Source organism: Rhagoletis pomonella, unplaced genomic scaffold (assembly GCF_013731165.1).
Source record: "Rhagoletis pomonella isolate Grant_MI unplaced genomic scaffold, Rhpom_1.0 Rhpom_scaffold_02141, whole genome shotgun sequence".
In the NCBI taxonomy this organism is placed as follows: domain Eukaryota; kingdom Metazoa; phylum Arthropoda; class Insecta; order Diptera; family Tephritidae; genus Rhagoletis; species Rhagoletis pomonella.
In genome coordinates, this window is record NW_023460695.1 from 820 (window position 1) to 18,336 (window position 17,517).

The 17,517-nt window shown below is 40.3% G+C and overlaps 3 protein-coding genes across 4 annotated transcripts; all 3 read right to left on the bottom strand.

The window, feature by feature from the left end:
* Positions 1-5,128: 5,128 nt before the first annotated feature.
* Positions 5,129-6,512, bottom strand: LOC118753149 (retinol dehydrogenase 12-like). The gene has a single exon (XM_036488016.1). It carries the CDS (start codon positions 6,314-6,316, stop codon positions 5,258-5,260), a length of 1,059 nt encoding a protein of 352 aa, XP_036343909.1. The 5' UTR covers positions 6,317-6,512; the 3' UTR covers positions 5,129-5,257.
* Positions 6,513-7,867: 1,355 nt separating this feature from the next.
* LOC118753150 (retinol dehydrogenase 12-like) lies at positions 7,868-9,557 on the bottom strand. 2 transcript variants are annotated; one of them, XM_036488018.1, is made up of 2 exons: positions 9,367-9,557; positions 7,868-9,291 (listed from the first exon to the last, which is right to left on the bottom strand). In XM_036488018.1, the coding sequence occupies exon 2, from the start codon at positions 9,270-9,272 to the stop codon at positions 8,217-8,219; it is 1,056 nt and encodes a 351-aa protein (XP_036343911.1). In that variant the 5' UTR covers positions 9,273-9,291; positions 9,367-9,557; the 3' UTR covers positions 7,868-8,216. The 2 variants fall into 2 exon arrangements, with proteins under 2 accessions (XP_036343911.1, XP_036343910.1); XM_036488017.1 differs by having other exon boundaries at positions 7,868-9,295; positions 9,367-9,556.
* A 399-nt stretch (positions 9,558-9,956) lies between these two features.
* LOC118753152 (retinol dehydrogenase 12-like) lies at positions 9,957-11,438 on the bottom strand. The gene has a single exon (XM_036488020.1). It carries the CDS (start codon positions 11,010-11,012, stop codon positions 9,957-9,959), a length of 1,056 nt encoding a protein of 351 aa, XP_036343913.1. The 5' UTR covers positions 11,013-11,438.
* Positions 11,439-17,517: the final 6,079 nt, after the last annotated feature.

A 17,517-nucleotide genomic window follows, 5' to 3' on the forward strand; every position in this document is an offset into this window, starting at 1 on the left:
CACACGCATACATACATAGATGCACATAAAAAAAAATTGCTGGCTTGCTGAAGTATTCATATTCGCGTAGGTACAATGAAAAAAGCGGAGCGAAAACAAAGCAGAAGCACAGCTACGCGAAACAATTTATAAGCAATGGAAATTTCCACTCGGTTAATGTGCATTTAGTGCGCTGAGTGTATTAACCCCTTTGTTGCCACGGCAACCCAGCAAGAAAAAAAACATCGAAAGAACATCTAACGCAAGAAAACTACCCTTAAAAATGCCACTGGCTGTTTGATCGAAGAGCTGTGGAAAATTTTGGAGTTCTCACTTCTGGCGACACGCCAACCAAGGGTTGCAACATCTGAAGGCGGAAGCGTGTGTGCGCTTGTATGCAGAAAAAAAGTATTTTTCGCGCCCAACTTAGCTGAGGATTGAAAAGCATCGAATTTTCTAGAGCCTCGATCGTAAGACCAGTGACAGTCGCAACTGCATTACATATGAAAATAATTAATTTGCAAGAATTTCTGCACCGCACTGGCACTGGCAAGAAAAGGCATGCTTCATGCGACACACTGCCTTCGAATGGGTTAATACAGTATGGTTTTGTAGTTTATTAAATTGCAGGCGCGCATAACTGACTCTAAACACAGATGGTGTCACTGTTTGTGGATATGTACACAATTTTTTGCACTATGCGCGCGTACTTGTTGATTTGTATGAACATCTGTATGTTTGTATGTTTGTATATAGCATATGCATATGCACTTGTGTATGTGTATATTTTAAAGAATTTGTAGAATACGTCTACGGTTCGTTGGGTGAGCTCGCCCAGTGAACAAATGGGCAAACGTTCAACGCGAGACAAAGTACAAATGAATTAAACCAAGGTAAAATTAATAAAATCGCGTTCTATATACATAAACGTACATACATATGTATATATACACGTAGATATGTAGTATGTATATGAGTGCATACATGTACATATGTACATATGTTCATATCTAAACAGAACTATAGCATTTCATGCCTGCCTTTTGTCGTCGCTTACATTTCACAACTCAATTATGCAAATGAAATTATAAACTTAATGCAGATTCGTGTAATTAAGACAGATTATTTTTTTAATTTTATTGATGCAAGTAAATTATAAAGATTGAATGCAGTTAGACGCGACTAAAAATAGCTATAAATACATACATTAAAATAGATAAGGTATTTGTTTATGGAATTTTTAATTGCTATTTTTATTTATCTACTTAAACAAATACAAACATACATACATAATAATAATAATAGATTGGCGCTAACACATATGTTAGTGTTTGGCCGAGCTTCTCCTCCGATTTGTGGCGTGCGCCTTGATGTTGTCAGACAAAGAGGAGGGACCTACAGTTTTACGCCGACTCCGAACGACGATTGTATTTTAATGAGAAGCTGTTTTTCATGGCCGAAATACTAGTGATGTGCTGAGTCGATACTTTTAAGTATTGATCGATACTCGGTATCGATTTAAAAAGTATCCAATACTTTCGATAATCGGTACCGAAATATTTAGGTATCTATAAAAACGCACATCGGCCAAAAATATGGAAAAAACTGGTTCAGGGAAGACTCGCTTATTAAAAGCCGAATGTAGGGGCCAAGAGAGCTTTTAATACTGATTCAAATGAAAACTGTATATACATATGTACATATGTATGTCGGTCCGTCGCCATAATGCAGAGGCTTTTTTGTTCTAGATGAATCGGACGATATTATCTTTGAAGGCCTGAAAGGCTACTTCATCTGTCAAAGCTGTTTTCTTGAACCTTCGACATACTGAGATAAAAACTGATAAACTAATATTTTACTTTGCGATAAGTTCATGTGTTTTAAGCGATATTATATAAAATATTATTGAAATAATTTTTTTTTAAACTTGAAATTTATATAACGGTGAGGTTTAATATAAGGAATCGGTATTGGGTACCGAAATCTTTTTGAATTATTGGGTAAGGAGTATTGGGTACCGACAATTTAGTACATCACTGAGAAATACACTAAGAGGTTTGCCATTTCATGCCGAGGGGCGACCGCTGTTAAGCAAAAACCTTGAACCCAGGCGCTGCATACTAGTGCTGCAAAACCATCAATGGGACCATCGATATAATCGATGGGGCCAATGCTTTAGCCACTATCGATGGTTTCTTGAAACAATTCAATGTAAAGTGATTTTTGAATCAGGGACGTGAACCGGTTTTGAACCAGAAAACCGCTTTTTTCTATTAATTATCTGAACCATTAACCGAACCGAAATTTTCCACAAATATTTGATCCAAACCGAAAACCGAACCATTTTTCATAAAGGTTTAAAGGTTCGTTCCAACCAATTTTCAATGGATAAGTTTACCCGCTTTTTTCTTTTTGTTAAATATGGTAATACATACCATATTTGCTTATCATGTGGCAATATCAAATGTATAGGCAACCTATCTCATTTGACAGACACTTGTCACTTAACCTTGCGCGTTGTTGCACTACCACTTTACACTTGAACTTGTGGGTTAATTTTTTATTTTTTTTTTTTGTTTTTTGGATATCCGAACCGTTGAACCGACCGAAACCCCGGCTCAAAGACCAAAAAAAAAACCAATCTAAAAACGGTTCGAACCGCTGAACACAACCAACCAAATCGTTCATCCTGTTCACGTCCCTGTTTTGAATACTATCTACTAGTGCCGTTTTTCCTCGCAAAAAGCCTTAGATCATGTTAACAGGAACGTCTAGAGTCTGGACAACCACTGGATTGGCTATTTCGAAACTTGGACATTCTGCCACCTGTGCGCCTGGGCTACACTACTAATGTGAAATTTCCGTCGATTTATTTCTAGTTCGCCTCATATTGCAGAAATTTATCTTAAGCTTAATATTAACCTTAACCTTGGTTTTAGTATTCGTCTTCATATTCGTCTTTGTCTTCATACTCGGGTTTCGTGTTCATATTCGTGATCGTCTCGCGTTCGTATTTATCTTCGAATTCGGCTCTGCAAATGTTTTCGTACTTGTGGTCGTATTTGTGTTCGCCTTTAGTTGGGCTCTTCATATCCATTTTCATAATTGTAATCATGTTCGTATTTTGAAACCATATGTATGTATAAGCTCTCGTTATCTACAGAAAAATTAATTTACCATCGTTCGCTTGGTTTCAAAATCCGTCCAGCAAAACCTCCAAATAAGTGCGCCCTATATAGTAAGGGTTTTAATATAATATAGCACCTCAAAGGGCGCTGATTTCTTTACACAAATAGACGGACCTACAGTTTTACGCAGCCGCCTCCGTTTTTTTCATGGCAAAAATACACTCGGAGGTTTGCCATCGGCTGCCGAAGGGCATGGTCGAACCCAGGCTCTGTGGAGTGGTGGTAATACGCACCTCTAACCACTCAACCACAGCGGTCGCGTAATCTTAAAGGCATTGCCTGCTCTAAATGCAAAAGTTAATAGACCAACCCGTCTGCAGAGCTGAGCGATCACGGTGAGTGTAAGAAAGTCAATGCAAAAATCTACCTGCGCTCCATTTACCTTGCCTTCAGAGGTCACGTACGTACATACATACATATCTACGTATATAGCTTACAAAGAATGAATGGAATGCATGTAGAAGAGCAAGAAAAATTAAGTAGTTCACTTTGCAAGCATCTCATTTAGCAAGTTCTAGAATGATCTCAAAAGCACTCGAACTCAGCCGGCCTCTTTTCAAAAAGAGAGAAAAGAAACTTCTTAATTCGTCAGTAAAAAATGATGGCTGAATAAAAGATAGTTTTAGTAACAGGGTGAAAACTAAACACAAATATTATTTTTTGCTCTATTTTTTATATACATGGACTATTTTCAGGCTTGAACGTCCCAAGGTTTTTACCATTCTGTTAAAGTTAATGTAGAAATCTCTTCAAAGCATGTGTTTGTATGTACTTACCGTTCCTTTGCTGTAAGAGTGTCACAATCCAAAAATCAAAAACCAGAGAAAAACAGCTATGCAATTTTTACTTGGTCATTTCCTCATACTTAACAAACACTCTTGCAGCAACGGTACGATATGTCTCTCCACCTTTCCTATCAGCTCTGGCCCATTTCAGTTGTATAAACAGTCGGCAGTTGCCATATATCAGCTGCTTCTCAATTGCCGTTTTATATCAAAACAACAACAGCTGCAAATAATCCATTAATGCACTGCATAATTTCTGCAACGGACTCCAACCCGCCCCACCGTCCGTCCACTTGTCAACATGTTCGCCGATAAAGACCTCACGTCGTGGGTGGCATTGAGTGCCACGATTGGGTCGATTACAGACAGCTCAGTGGACATAATTTAAATAAATAGTCGGCTAGTCATCCGCGCAAACTGGCGTAGCACATCCAAGCTCATGAATAATGAATGGCCGCGCTGTAGGCCGAGTATGCAACGCAAGCGGCTAGATTTATTCGCTGCCACTCGTCGATGATGGCTAATTGAGCTGCTTAAGCGGTTGCTGCAAGCGAAATGGGCCACAGAGCTGAGCTGGCTGATAGGCTGCATGAAAAATTGTGGCAACACTATTTTGATTAAATAGAAAATTTATTTTGCCTCCGTATAGCAGAGAGTTCTATTGCCGGAAATGAATTAATTCAGCTAAGGTTGTGACTCAGTAGAAGAATTTGCATATAATACAAATTTCGAATTTATTTGTGTGAAAACTTTTTGTTCGCATACAAACACACGCGCACATGTTTTTCGTTGTATAAATAGAAACTAGAATATGTATAAATTGTTGACGCATACAAATGTAAACAATTAGTATATAAACAATGTGTGACACACACACACAAATGCGCATGAGTACATACATACATACATATGTAAAGTTGATAATTTATTTATAAAAGCTATTTGTACACAAAATTTTTGGTTTGATGAATAACAAAAAGCGCTGGCCGCAAGACGATTGAAAGACAGAGCGCAAAATCCGATTTGTAGAAAGTGCGCTCTCTAGGCCCCATTGTTGCTCGCGCTGCGGGGGCGTGTGCGCTCCAACGCCGCGCAGTTTTTTTTCTGTTTTTGTGCGAAATCAGCAAAATGAAAGCAGACTCAAGAGAAGAAGAGAAGATATTGAAATGTATCGCGTAGAGAGCAGCAGCTGTCATTCCTCTCGCTACATTTTTCACAATCAATTCCCTTTTTTATAGAAAATATTTGTAAAGCATTTATTTTGATTCACCAATCTTTCTAAATAGTAAAAAAATCCAAAGCTCATTAAGGCTGCACGCCATTCACCGCAACCGCCACCGTCACCGATTCCATTTCATTACTTTTTCCTCCCACCTTCAGTCCCACCAGTTTTTCGCTCTCCTCCCACAGCCAGTCCGCTGTTGCGCTACACTTCGCCCACGGCAGCAGCGGAAAACGCATCGAGTCGCTGTAATAGCCGCCTGTGGAGTTCTCCAACGCCGGATCGAGCGCCAAGCGCAGCTGCGTCTGTGCGCCTTCCTCCGGCGACTTCCACAAGAACTTCACCAAATAGTGCAACAACCCAAAGCCTGGGAACTTAATGTGCCGCACCAACTCAGTGCGCACCACACCTGGATGACAACAATTCACCGTAACGCCAGTGCCTTCCAGCAGCTCAGCCAACTTGCGCGTAAACAACACATTCGCCAGCTTGCTTTGTGAATAGGCGCCAAAGAAGCTCGAATAGCTGCGCTCGCTATTCAGGTCATTGCGTTTGATACGCCCAAAGATGTACATGGCTGAGCTCACAACCACAATGCGGCTGGGCGCGCAGGCTTTCAAGCGCTCCAGCAGCAGGTTTGTCAGCAAAAAGTGGCCCAGATGGTTGACACCCAACTGTTGTTCGTAGCCGTCAGCGGTGAGCTTGCGCGGCGTGGCCATGATGCCAGCGTTATTCACCAAAATGTCCAAGCGCTGCTCCTCGGCGAGAAATCGCGCGGCGAATTGACGCACCGAATCCAGCGATGCCAGATCCAGTGTGCGATTGTAGACATGCTGATTTCCCGTGCGCTCTACGATCTCCAGACGCGCGGCCTCACAGCGCACCGCATCGCGGCAGGCCATGTAAATGCGACCGCCTCGCCGCGCCAGCTCCAGAGCAGTTGCCTTGCCGATGCCTGTATTGCAGCCCGTCACAATGACTACCTTGCCATCGATGCGATTCGCCTTGCGATAACGCGGACCCTGTATGCACTTGCGCAGCAGCCACAAGAAAAACAACACGGCGACGGCAATGAAAATGGCTGGCAGCAGCCAAACCCAGACGCCATGGAAACACAGTTTCTCCTCTTCGCTATCTGGCATACTACTGTGTACTTTTTAAGTTTTCTAAGTGCGCACTACAATAAAATAACTTTGTTTAATCAACACGCGTACTTTGCGCTGTCAGTGGCAAGCTTCAACTGACTTCCAACTTACAATCCATTCCAACTGGCGCCGAAGCGCGCTTTCCTCGTTCGCTGATAATCGCTAACCTGGCAAGTCAACATGATCTCCGCGCGGCGTTCAGCCGCTGCAAACTCACATTGTGCTGGTGCTTTTTTGGCAGTGGTGAAAGTGGCGGCAGCCCTATATACAGAGGCCATAGTACAGAGGTATTAAAGGCAAGCGTTAGCCCAAATTTTTCTGGCGCATTTCTTTTTTAAATTATAGTTGGCTTCCGCTGCAGTGGCGGCTAAGTGTAGCGTCAAAAGCAGCGCAGCGCAGCGCAGAAGGCACACGTTTCCAAACTGGTTTGTAGTTACTAGTTCCAGGTAAAAGCGCTCAAAAGCAAACTAAGCGAGTTTTTTGTTTTCGGGAATAAGCTCGCACAGCAATGCTGTTTCCCCTCTGTGTCTGAAAAAAATTCAACTTGGAAGACATAAAAATCTCATAAAGTACTCCATCCAATGCCTAAGCCGGTTTAAAGCTGTAAACGTGAGTGAGTCTGGCCAAGTTTTAATAGTCGTTTTATGCGTTTTTACTTGCAAAATAGCCTCCGACACGTCTATTTAGTATTCCTGTCATGTCAAGTGTGTTAGTGTTGGCATCTCGCATACCTACTTGCAATTTATCGTCAATGCCATCGTAAGTCCGCAACTGGCAACCGGTTCTCCATGAACTTCCAAGCCGCATTCGAACAATGTTCAAGTGTGGATTGCACGGCTATGAACAGCAAATACGAGCACTACTGCGGTCAGCGTTGAATACAAACATTGCAATTACCGCTGCTGGAACCAAACTTGGCCAGTTCTCAAAAGATTGCACCCTACAGATGGGCATGGCGCTTGCGACTCGCTGATAAGCAGCAAATTGCGAAATGAGTTCAATGTCGAAACGATGACTTAGAAAAATGATAGATAAGCGGAAAGCTTCAAAGCGAAAAATTTCAAATGCCTTTCACAGAGAAAAAGGCGTAAATTTTACGAGTTTATTCCAAAATTTCCAGATAGCTTAAATAATAGATGAAATATAGAAAAAGAAAGAAACGCTTTTTCGGGATACACTTTTTATTTATTTATTCTTTACTTATACGTACATATTTACATACATACATATGTATTAGAGGGCTGCATGAATTCATTCAAACTTCTAGCCAAACAGAGTACAGTAAATTTGAGTATTTCAATTCACATACAAAACACTCAGCGTTTGTAATTTTGCAAGTCATGAATAAACATTTTGTTTTAAATTTTCTACCTTCAAATGGAAGAATGTGAATGAATGAATGAAAAACATTCAAATTATTCAAACTCATTTCGGTAAAAGTTTTTTTCTGCAAACAAGTTTGTTCGTATTTTAAAAGGTGCGAGCAATACATACACACATACATATATAAATTTTAACATATGTGCATAGAAAAAATATTTTTGGATATTCATGCAAAAAATTGTCATTTGTTTCAATTCAATCTATTTTCACTTTGTTTGAATATTGTAATGTCGACACATATATCCGAACAGGTATTCACTCAATTTCAAAAAAATTTTAAGCCAAAATCATTAATTCGTTTTGTATATGAATAATTCATAAGCCCTTTTGAATGAATTCATGCAGCCCTCTAATATGTATACATATGTATACAGGAACTTAAAATTTACCTAAAAATAACCGGAAAATATACCGACACATCGTTACTACGTATAATCTCCTTTCCTGTAGCTCGCCTTACTTCCCTCTCTCTCTTTTTCTCGCTTTCGACCATTCCTTTGCTTTAGTACCTACTTCATTGATTCACGACAATTGTTTGCACCGCGTTTCCACCTTGCAAGCCCACCAGCTTTTCACTCTCCTTCCACAACCATTCGGCCATTTCCTTGTCCTTGGCCCTCGGCAGCAAGGGAAGTCGCATCGAGTCCGCATAATAGTCGCCAGAGCACTTCTCCAGCGCCGGATCCAATGCCACTCGCAACGTGGTCTGCGCCCCTGCCTGCGGCGTCTTTACAAAGCAACTGAACATGCGGAGCCAAATCGATTTGTACCAATACTCCGCCACACTGTAACGGCCTAATTCAGTATGCACAATTCCTGGGTGCACGCAATTGGCGGTCACGCCGGTATTCTTAAGCAACTCGGCCAGTTTGCGCGTGAATAAGATGTTAGCCAGCTTGCTTTGGCAATAGGCGCCCAAGAATTTCGAATAGTGCTTCTCACTGTTCAAGTCCTCCTTGTTGATGCGCCCGAAGATGTATGCCGCCGAAGTCACTACCACAATGCGACTGGGCGCAGTCGACTTTAGGCGTTCTAACAACAGGTTTGTCAACAAAAAGTGCCCCAAATGGTTGACACCCAACTGCTGTTCGAAGCCGTCGACGGTGAGCTTGCGCGGTGTGGCCATGATGCCAGCGTTGTTTATCAGAATATCCAAACGCTGTTCCTCTGCCAAGAAACGCTCGGCAAACTGTCGCACCGACGACAATGAGGCCAAGTCGAGCGTGCGATTGAAGACATTTTGATTGTGCGTGCGTTCAATGATCTCCATGCGCGCTGACTCACAACGCGCTGCATCGCGGCAGGCCATGTAAATGCGGCCACCACGTCGCGCCAGCTCCATGGCGGTCTCCTTGCCAATGCCCGTGTTGCAGCCCGTCACGATTACCACTTTACCATCGATGCGAGTCTTCTTGCGATAGAAGGGGCCTTGCACGCATTTGCGCAGTAGCCACATGACCAAAGCGATGCCGATACAACAGACGGTGATGAGCACTAGCCAGGCCCAGGGACCGCGGAAGCACAATGATTTTTCCTCGTCTTCCAGAGGACTCAGAACGTCATCGAACATATTCGTACACTGTGGGTGTCTGTCTGTGTGTATGGAAAAGTATCTACTAGTAAATGCTTGAGTGAGATATTGCGCCCCTGCGCTGTATACTCACAAAGCAACTTTCTTTTAGGCACCACTGCGGCAAACTAACTGCCAACGACCGATTTTCATAGTCGTCACTGCACCACTCTGCGCGAGTGAGTTCGAAATTTAATGGTTACTTTCGAATTTCGCTCCACTACGTAGTAATTTCGTGGCTTTCTTTAAATAATCCACAGGCTAATACACTGCCTACGACTTCCATCGACCGGCAAACACTAATTCCGCAGTCGTATTGAGATGGAATGAGATACAAACAAAGACAGGTGCATGAAATACCAGTTTTTCTGTGCATTGTGCGACTTTGAAAGCCACTCAGAGCTGCAGATTTTACATTGTGATACACTCACAAAGCAGCGTGTCTAAATTACAGCACAGCAGAAGTTTACTTTTGTCATGTTTCTCGCGGCGTGTGTGTAATTAGCACTTAAATTTGGGCTACGAGGTACGCTACAGTGAGCATTCAACGGAAGAGCTATTACGACGAATGATAAACAAAACAGTTATACTGCGGAATCAGATAAATTAATTTAATGCAAATTTTAACTATATTAAGAAAATTGTTTCGCTACTCTGCCCTTTCCATCCGCAATACACTATTCATTACACATCGATCGTTTGAATTCGTTCGCCACTGCTTATTCCGACCAGTTTCTCACTTTCGCGCCACAGCCAATCGGTCATCTTTTTGTTCGTGGCCCACGGTGGCAGCGGCCAGCGTATGTAGTAAGAGTAGTAGCCCCCTGTCGATCGTTCCAAGTCGGGATCCAATGCCAGGCGCAGCGCAGTCTGTGCACCTGCTAGCGGAGTACGAGCCACCAGCCCGAAAAGTTTGTCGACAATGAACCACAGCCACGGCGGATTTTGCTTGCGAAACATCGCCTCGGTACGCACGATTCCAGGGTTACAGCTATTTACCGTTACGCTCGTACCATCCAGCAATTTAGCCAGCTTGCGCGCAAAGAGTATATTCGCCAATTTACTGTTAGCGTAAGAGCCGAAAATTTTCGTTTTGCGCAGCTCACTGTTCAGATCGTCCTTGTTTATACGCCCAAAGAGATGCATGAAGGAGCTCATTACGACTACGCGGCTCGGTGCGGCTACCTTCAGCCGCTCCAGCAGTAGATTGGTTAGTAGAAAATGCCCCAAATGGTTTACACCGAATTGGTACTCAAACCCGTCGGCTGTTAGGGTACGTTGAGTAGTCATAACATCGGCATTATTTACCAAAATATCCAGGCGCTGCTCCTCCGCAACAAAACGTGCAGCGAATTGACGCACGGACTCCAGCGAACCGAGGTCGAGTGTGCGGTTGTAGACTTGCTGGTTGCCCGTGTCATCTATGATCTCGAGGCGCGTGGCCTCACAGCGCGCAGCATCGCGGCAAGCCATGTAAATGCGTGCACCGCGCCGCGCCAACTCCAGGGCGATCTCCTTGCCAATGCCCGCGCTGCAGCCGGTGATAATGACGACTTTTTCATCGATGCGATTACGCTTACGGTAGAATGGACCTTGTATGATTTTGCGCAGAATGTAGAGTATGAAAACGATGAGGAAAACGGTGAGAAAAATGTCTACGATCCAGGCCCAGGCGCCGTAAAAGCACAGCGTTTTAGACTTGTGCTTTGAAGACGAACTTAGCATTAGTTCCTCGGCCATGATGATATTTAGCTAACTATTTCTTTTACTTTTTCACGAATGACCGCAGCGCTACAGCTCAACTCAGCTACTGATTTAAATAATTCGTGTCCTTTTGAAATTTTCAAAAACTTTGATCAGCATTTCGGTAGGGCGTTGCCTTGACCCACCGCTTGGCAACTTGACATTTGTCCACATCGTATACGAATTCTTTGTTTTTCCTTCAATAAATTATTAAAGATTGCGTGTCTTGACGCCACAGTCAGTTACGGAACGGTGGCGGTTCCAGTTGTTATTGATGATTATTTGGAGCATGTGGAACTAAAGTATACTTGTAAAGCAGAGAAAAGCTAATTATAGGTAGCTATACAACAAGCACTATAAATTATAATTAAAACAATTTAAGAAATCTCTAAAGTGGATGTGGATTTACACTGTAGCACCCAACCGAAGTGCAACACTCATATCAAAAGAGAAAACATGAATAACAAAAAGAAGTCACAATTTGCCTCGCATGCTTCCCATTCACATTGCCGGAGGTGAATAACATTTATGGTTTTTCTGTTTTGATTCTGTATTTGAAGTGAAAGTTGTTTTTTTTTTCCTCATCGTCTTGGTCGCGTGCGAACATTCTCACGCCATCGATGCAGCAACATTTATATACTATAGACAGCTTTCTTACTCTCATTTGGCTCTCTGTGTAAGTGGAAATGTTTCTTTGTAAATAAATGTGTACAAAATTATTCCATAGGCAAGCTGAAGAGTGGCAAACAGCGACGGGCGGCTAAAATAGACTGTAATCTTCTCAAATTTTTCATTTCTCTCTTGAGTTTGGCCGCCCTAATAGGACTCTAGAAGCCTTCAAAGTAGGCTGTGCCGCTAGACGGCCTTCAAATCTTTGGACTTTATTTTAATATTGTTATTTGCCATTAGGAAAATTAAAAATTTCATTTAAGAAATTTTACAATAAATCCGCCACCGTTACTATCAGCTGACCAAATGTCATTTAGTGTCCTTGAGACGCTGGAAAATTTACTCCGACATCCACCCACTAGAAAAAATACCCCCACAATTTTTACGCATCCCAGTGGGTCTCTCCGAAGAGTCTTACGCTCATGCGGCTCTTCAATTCTCACGAAACGCATGGCATCCGACCAACAAATCACATACAACTGGAGATTAAATACATATGTACGTATGTATGTACATTAAAGCATATATGTACATACATACATATGTGTGTCTAGTTTGAGTTGTAGTACATTGGAAAAACGAGCCCCATTTCCAGTGGAATACACGCGGGGGTGTTGTTGCGGTGTTGGCGTGTTGTGGCGCACGTACACTCCACTCATCCTAGCGACGTGTCAAGTGAAGCGCACCTGCTGATTCCTACAAGCGATAGTACAAAAGTTTCCTAATTTTTCCAAATTTAGCCGTCCGTTTTTGTTGTCCCACCGCTTTTCCACTTCCCTCTGACGCCGCTGCATGCTTTTATCGACTAAGTTGACATGAGTGTAGGTCAGGTCATTGTTGATTCGCTTGCTGCAGCAGAGAACTTCAAAAGGAAAATTCTATTTATGCTAGCATTTATTGTATGTAGGTGTGTGCGGGCATTAGAGCGTTGCCTTTTGGGCGCAGAAAGAGTTAAATTCGCATGTAGCTTAAAGTGCAACAGTTTATAAACTTTTGCTTCTAAGGGTATTATTGAATTCGATATGTATTCGATCGATTTCCCAATGGTTATGAATACCACTTTTTTTCAATTTTTTACGCTACCTCTTCCTCATTTAAATAAAGTGTGTTTTTTTTAAGGCGTATTTGTTGTTTTTTGCGGATTATGAGGCACGTGTGTAACTTAATGATAATTTTATACCGAATAGTCGGGGAGAGCTAAGGACTTGTTCAATACTTTCGTACATACATATGTATGTATTTCTGCAAGCACATCCAGCTAATATTACACAGAATTTTTATGGGAACGATTATGTAAATGAATTTAATTTGCACCTCAGACATACATACATACATATACCATATATGCGCTACCTTTGTATCAATGCTTTCAGATAAGTTGAGCCTTCTAGGCGAGATTTTTCGTAGCGCCCCTTGTAAGAGCAGATAATTAGTTTATAATTCAAAAATCGTCCAAGCTTCTTAAATTTAAGTAGAAAATATAGTAATCTCTCAGGTTCTACCAAAAAAGAAAATGTATTTTTAATTAATCAAAATATTTTATTATTTCGGAATACGTTTAAATAATTTATAATGGTGTTATCCGTATTCTGAGTTTCAAAAAGTTATTTTTTGGGACACCATTTAAAATACATGGAAAACTTTGAGAGGTATATTTTTTCGGTATAGAACAATCGTAGGGAGCGAGAGCATTAAAATTCCGACTTTTTTGGACCACCCTAATGTATATGCGGGTTCTACTTATAGCACGAACAATGTTTTTATAAAAAAACCACGTATATAAAAGTACGAAAATTTCTCAAAAGAGCAAAGAAACTTATTTCCCTTAAACCTTTTGAATGATTTTTTAACTGAACCTACTAAATATGGGTTCCTACTATATTTATTCACTGGGTAACCAAATGTGTATGTGTAGTTTTTATAAAAAAAAAAAAAGATCTGCACAGTAGGTATAGTATGTCCCCCTCTCCTTTGCTCTGTTTTGACACTCATGTCTTTCAGAGTGATTTCTATGTTAATTTTGTAGATGTGACTCCTCGCCGTAGAACTTTCTAATGCCTTCATTAAATACATAAAAATTTATGTAATTTTTTTTCAAAATGCATTACGTGGGCGTGTTTTTATTTTATTCTATGCCCTTTAATGTGACTAATTATTAAATAATCCAACGTACTTTTTAGTCATTTCGTGTTCCGTTCGATGCCTATAATTTGCAAATCTCATTTTTCGTGCACTTAAGTGGCGCATGCACAGTGGAACATGCAACATTCAGCTATTTTCAAATGTAAATGCATGCCATTACGCCTTGCGTCAATAATATTTAGTACGGATGTAATTTATTTTAATTTACTTAAACTTCATTGCAACATCGATATGCATGTATTTTCGCAACTATTCTGTTTTTCTTCTAATTTAATTGGCATTCGGCCCATTTGGCGAATCATTGCAATCATCGTTTGTTATTTGTGCGGGCAGTTTTTGGCAGGTTTAAGTGCTCTAACCTACGTACTTGCCAAAGAATGTTTTTATTTGCGTCAAAAACCATTAAAAAATCGCACATAAGAAGACAATTTCCCCATTTGGTTGCTCGTAAATAGCGCATTTTGCCACATACACACACACACACACACACACACACATACACATATGTGATATATGATAAATACATTTGCATGACGGTATTACTAATTAGCTTTGTATGTTTGTATATTTTTTACTAATTTAATTAACAAATGAAGTCAACAAGAAATTAAATTTTGCCACCTTGCCAGCAACTATTTAATATTTATCTACAAGTAAAAAAGTTTATTAAATTGCACTTCATTGTTGCATATTGGGCGGTGCTTCTGTGTTTGTTTACTTCTCAACTCTGGCAGCTGGCGCTCAACACCAAATAATTACATAGACAAATACTTCGATTTCTTGCTAATTGAAATTGAAATTTCGGTGTTAAAAATATATGTATGTATGTATGTAAATTGATTGAAAAATTTTTTGCCATTCACGTGTTGCTTGTGTGTTTTATGCTGTAGTTTGCATTGAAAAGTGAGTGCAACAAACCGGTGCATTCGGTGGAAGGCCGTAGGTTACTGTGTGTGTGTGTAACTTACCTTGACAAGAAACTGCATGCGAGTATGCAAATATGTGCATACATATCGCACGCAGTCTTCAAAAGGGGCACAACTCACAACTTACACGTTTGTCAGAAAAAGCGTAAAAACTATTTCTTAGCACATAATAATCATATGGGCAAGGGTAAATAAAAGCTCTGTGTACATTTCTAGCACATAATTTCAAAAATGCCAAATTGTGAGTTGTGCCTCTTTCTAATTGCACTATCGTCTGCCTACAGACTCAACTTACCACACTGGCAAGCATTCAAATGCACACACTCAAGGCTCACACGTTGCCATTGGCTTATCTGCCTTCTGAGCACAAGTCTCGTGCCCTGGCGGCTCTTGAGCAGTATGTAGGCCCACTGCTGTCGACAAGTCGAACCTGTTTACAAAGAACGCTCTCAAGCAATTCGAATTCCACGTATTCTTTTAACAAACTTTTAAACAACTACACAAACATGTTTATGGGACCACGCTTAAGCGTTTAATCCTACTATTGGTCAAAAGAATTCGATTTTACATAAATAAATGACATTCAGATACACAAAGCTCTTTTTATAGCCCGTACATTATTTTTGTTTTTTTAATTGTTTTTTGATTTATGTAAATTTTTTTTTCAAGTTATTTTCGTTCGGCCTATAAATATCCTTTTTTGTGTTTCAAAGAGGTGCAACTGACCACGTAGACCCATATACATATGTACATATGTACACATGTATGTACATATGTATGTATGTCGCTTAATGCACCGATTGCGGTGAAATATAATTTTTTTGGGCGAATTTCGTATGCTTTTGAATTTGAACGCCAACAGGGAAATTTTATGAGAAGCAGGAGCACCGGAAATTCCGTAAACAAAGACGGCTGACTTCCAATGCAGGCCTTATGTCAATGGCTTCGTTTGCTAGACACATTCTTATTGTTGTTGTGATGTAAAATAACCTCATAAATATTTGCGTAATATTGCCGGAAAGACAGTCCACCACCGGATATAAATACATAAAGATTCTTAAACATAAAAAGCCGTCGCGAATTGGGACACACGTCACAGCATCTAGTATAAACACCACCAATAATGTCTGTCTGGAGATAAAGCGAAGAATAACTTTTGCCAACAGGTGCTACTTTGTGCTCGGTAGGCAAGTGAAAAGCAGAGTCCCCTCTCGACGAGTAAAAATTACAATCTATAAGTCTCTAATTCGGCCAATTCTTTTGTATGGTGCAGAAAAATGGACGATGTCAAGCAAATATGAGAAGGCTTTGGTGGCTTTTGAGGGAATTATTGTACGCAAGATCTGTAAGCCCTGTTTGCGTGGGTGACGAGTGCCGAAGAAAATGGAATGCCGAGCTGTACGAGCTTTTTAACGACATGGACATAGTAAGGTGGCGCTCCGGTGAAAATATCCTTCGACTCCCACGAATACAATGGAAGGACTTAATGCAAAAGGAACTGTCCGCACTTGCGATGAACAACTGGCGCAAAGGAGAGAGGCAACTGGCGAAGCTTTTTTGGGCTTAGCCCAAACGCAAAAACGGTTGTATGACCAAATAAGAAGAAGACTCTTAAACGAGATAAAAAGAAATTGATCGGGATTTCAATCTATCTATTGGATGTAATAAAAATCGATATAATAGTATTTCGGTAGTGCAGAAGAGATTCTCACCTATCCTTCTAAAACTGTAACGTTACGTCCCGCTTACTATGGGGCCCTTGCGGGAAATTCTTAAGAGTCCAATTTGAGCTTACCATAAAAAGTTTATTTTCTGTTCTACATATTTGATTTGAAGGCGGTTGCGCTCTTGTTTTTGCTCATTTTACTTTCATTTCCATTATGCAATTCCTTAGAAGCTCGCACGTAAATTATGCAACAGCCATACAAATGACGGGCGTGTTGTAATAATTAGCAAATTAATTGAATTCCGCGCTTAGGAAATACGCTGTTTGTAACGCAATCTTTTCGCACACGCATTTCCGCAATGCAGTATAAGTAAATATTTGATTACAACAAGTACCTTCAGAGAAAACCTAGAAATGTGCAAGTGATTGATAGGCGACCTTTTTGTGTGGTCGGCGCCGACATTGAATTTGGGGAGGTGAGTTTTAGCAGCAGCGCAGTGAAATTTATTGAATTTGAACTGGTCTGCCTAGAGGATAATTCGGAGCTTTAACTAGTTCGGGGTTGTAATGGTTCAACGATGTAAATACCTATCGTTGCCTTAATAATAGAAAGGCCCTAATTTATTTTCTTTGGAAATCCAGCTTTGTAGAAAAGACGGCATCTAATAGAATTTAAAAATAACTATGACAGTATTAAATTACATACATATAGCCTTTAATCAAAACAAACAGTGTTTAAATAGAATAAGTAAGTAAAACACTTTACTTTTTAATTAAATTCAAAAATTACTATTCAAAGGAATAAAAATAGGGCCTATTCTATATTAAGGTATGAACACACAGTCAGCGTCAAAAGTTAGCATACACCCTGTTCTAATATAATATTCACAATTATTTTCATGAACAAATGTTTTCATTAATTTTTTATGAAAATACTAGCCTTTATTATTGTGAATTTCAAATTAATTGAAATAAATTTAATGAAAGTCTAAAGTGAAATCTAACAAATCAATGGTAACCTTTAACGACTTGAAGCTGCATACTCGAAAAGTTTCTAAAAATTCTGTATAAAAAGTTTGAAATTTTGAAAAAAAATTTT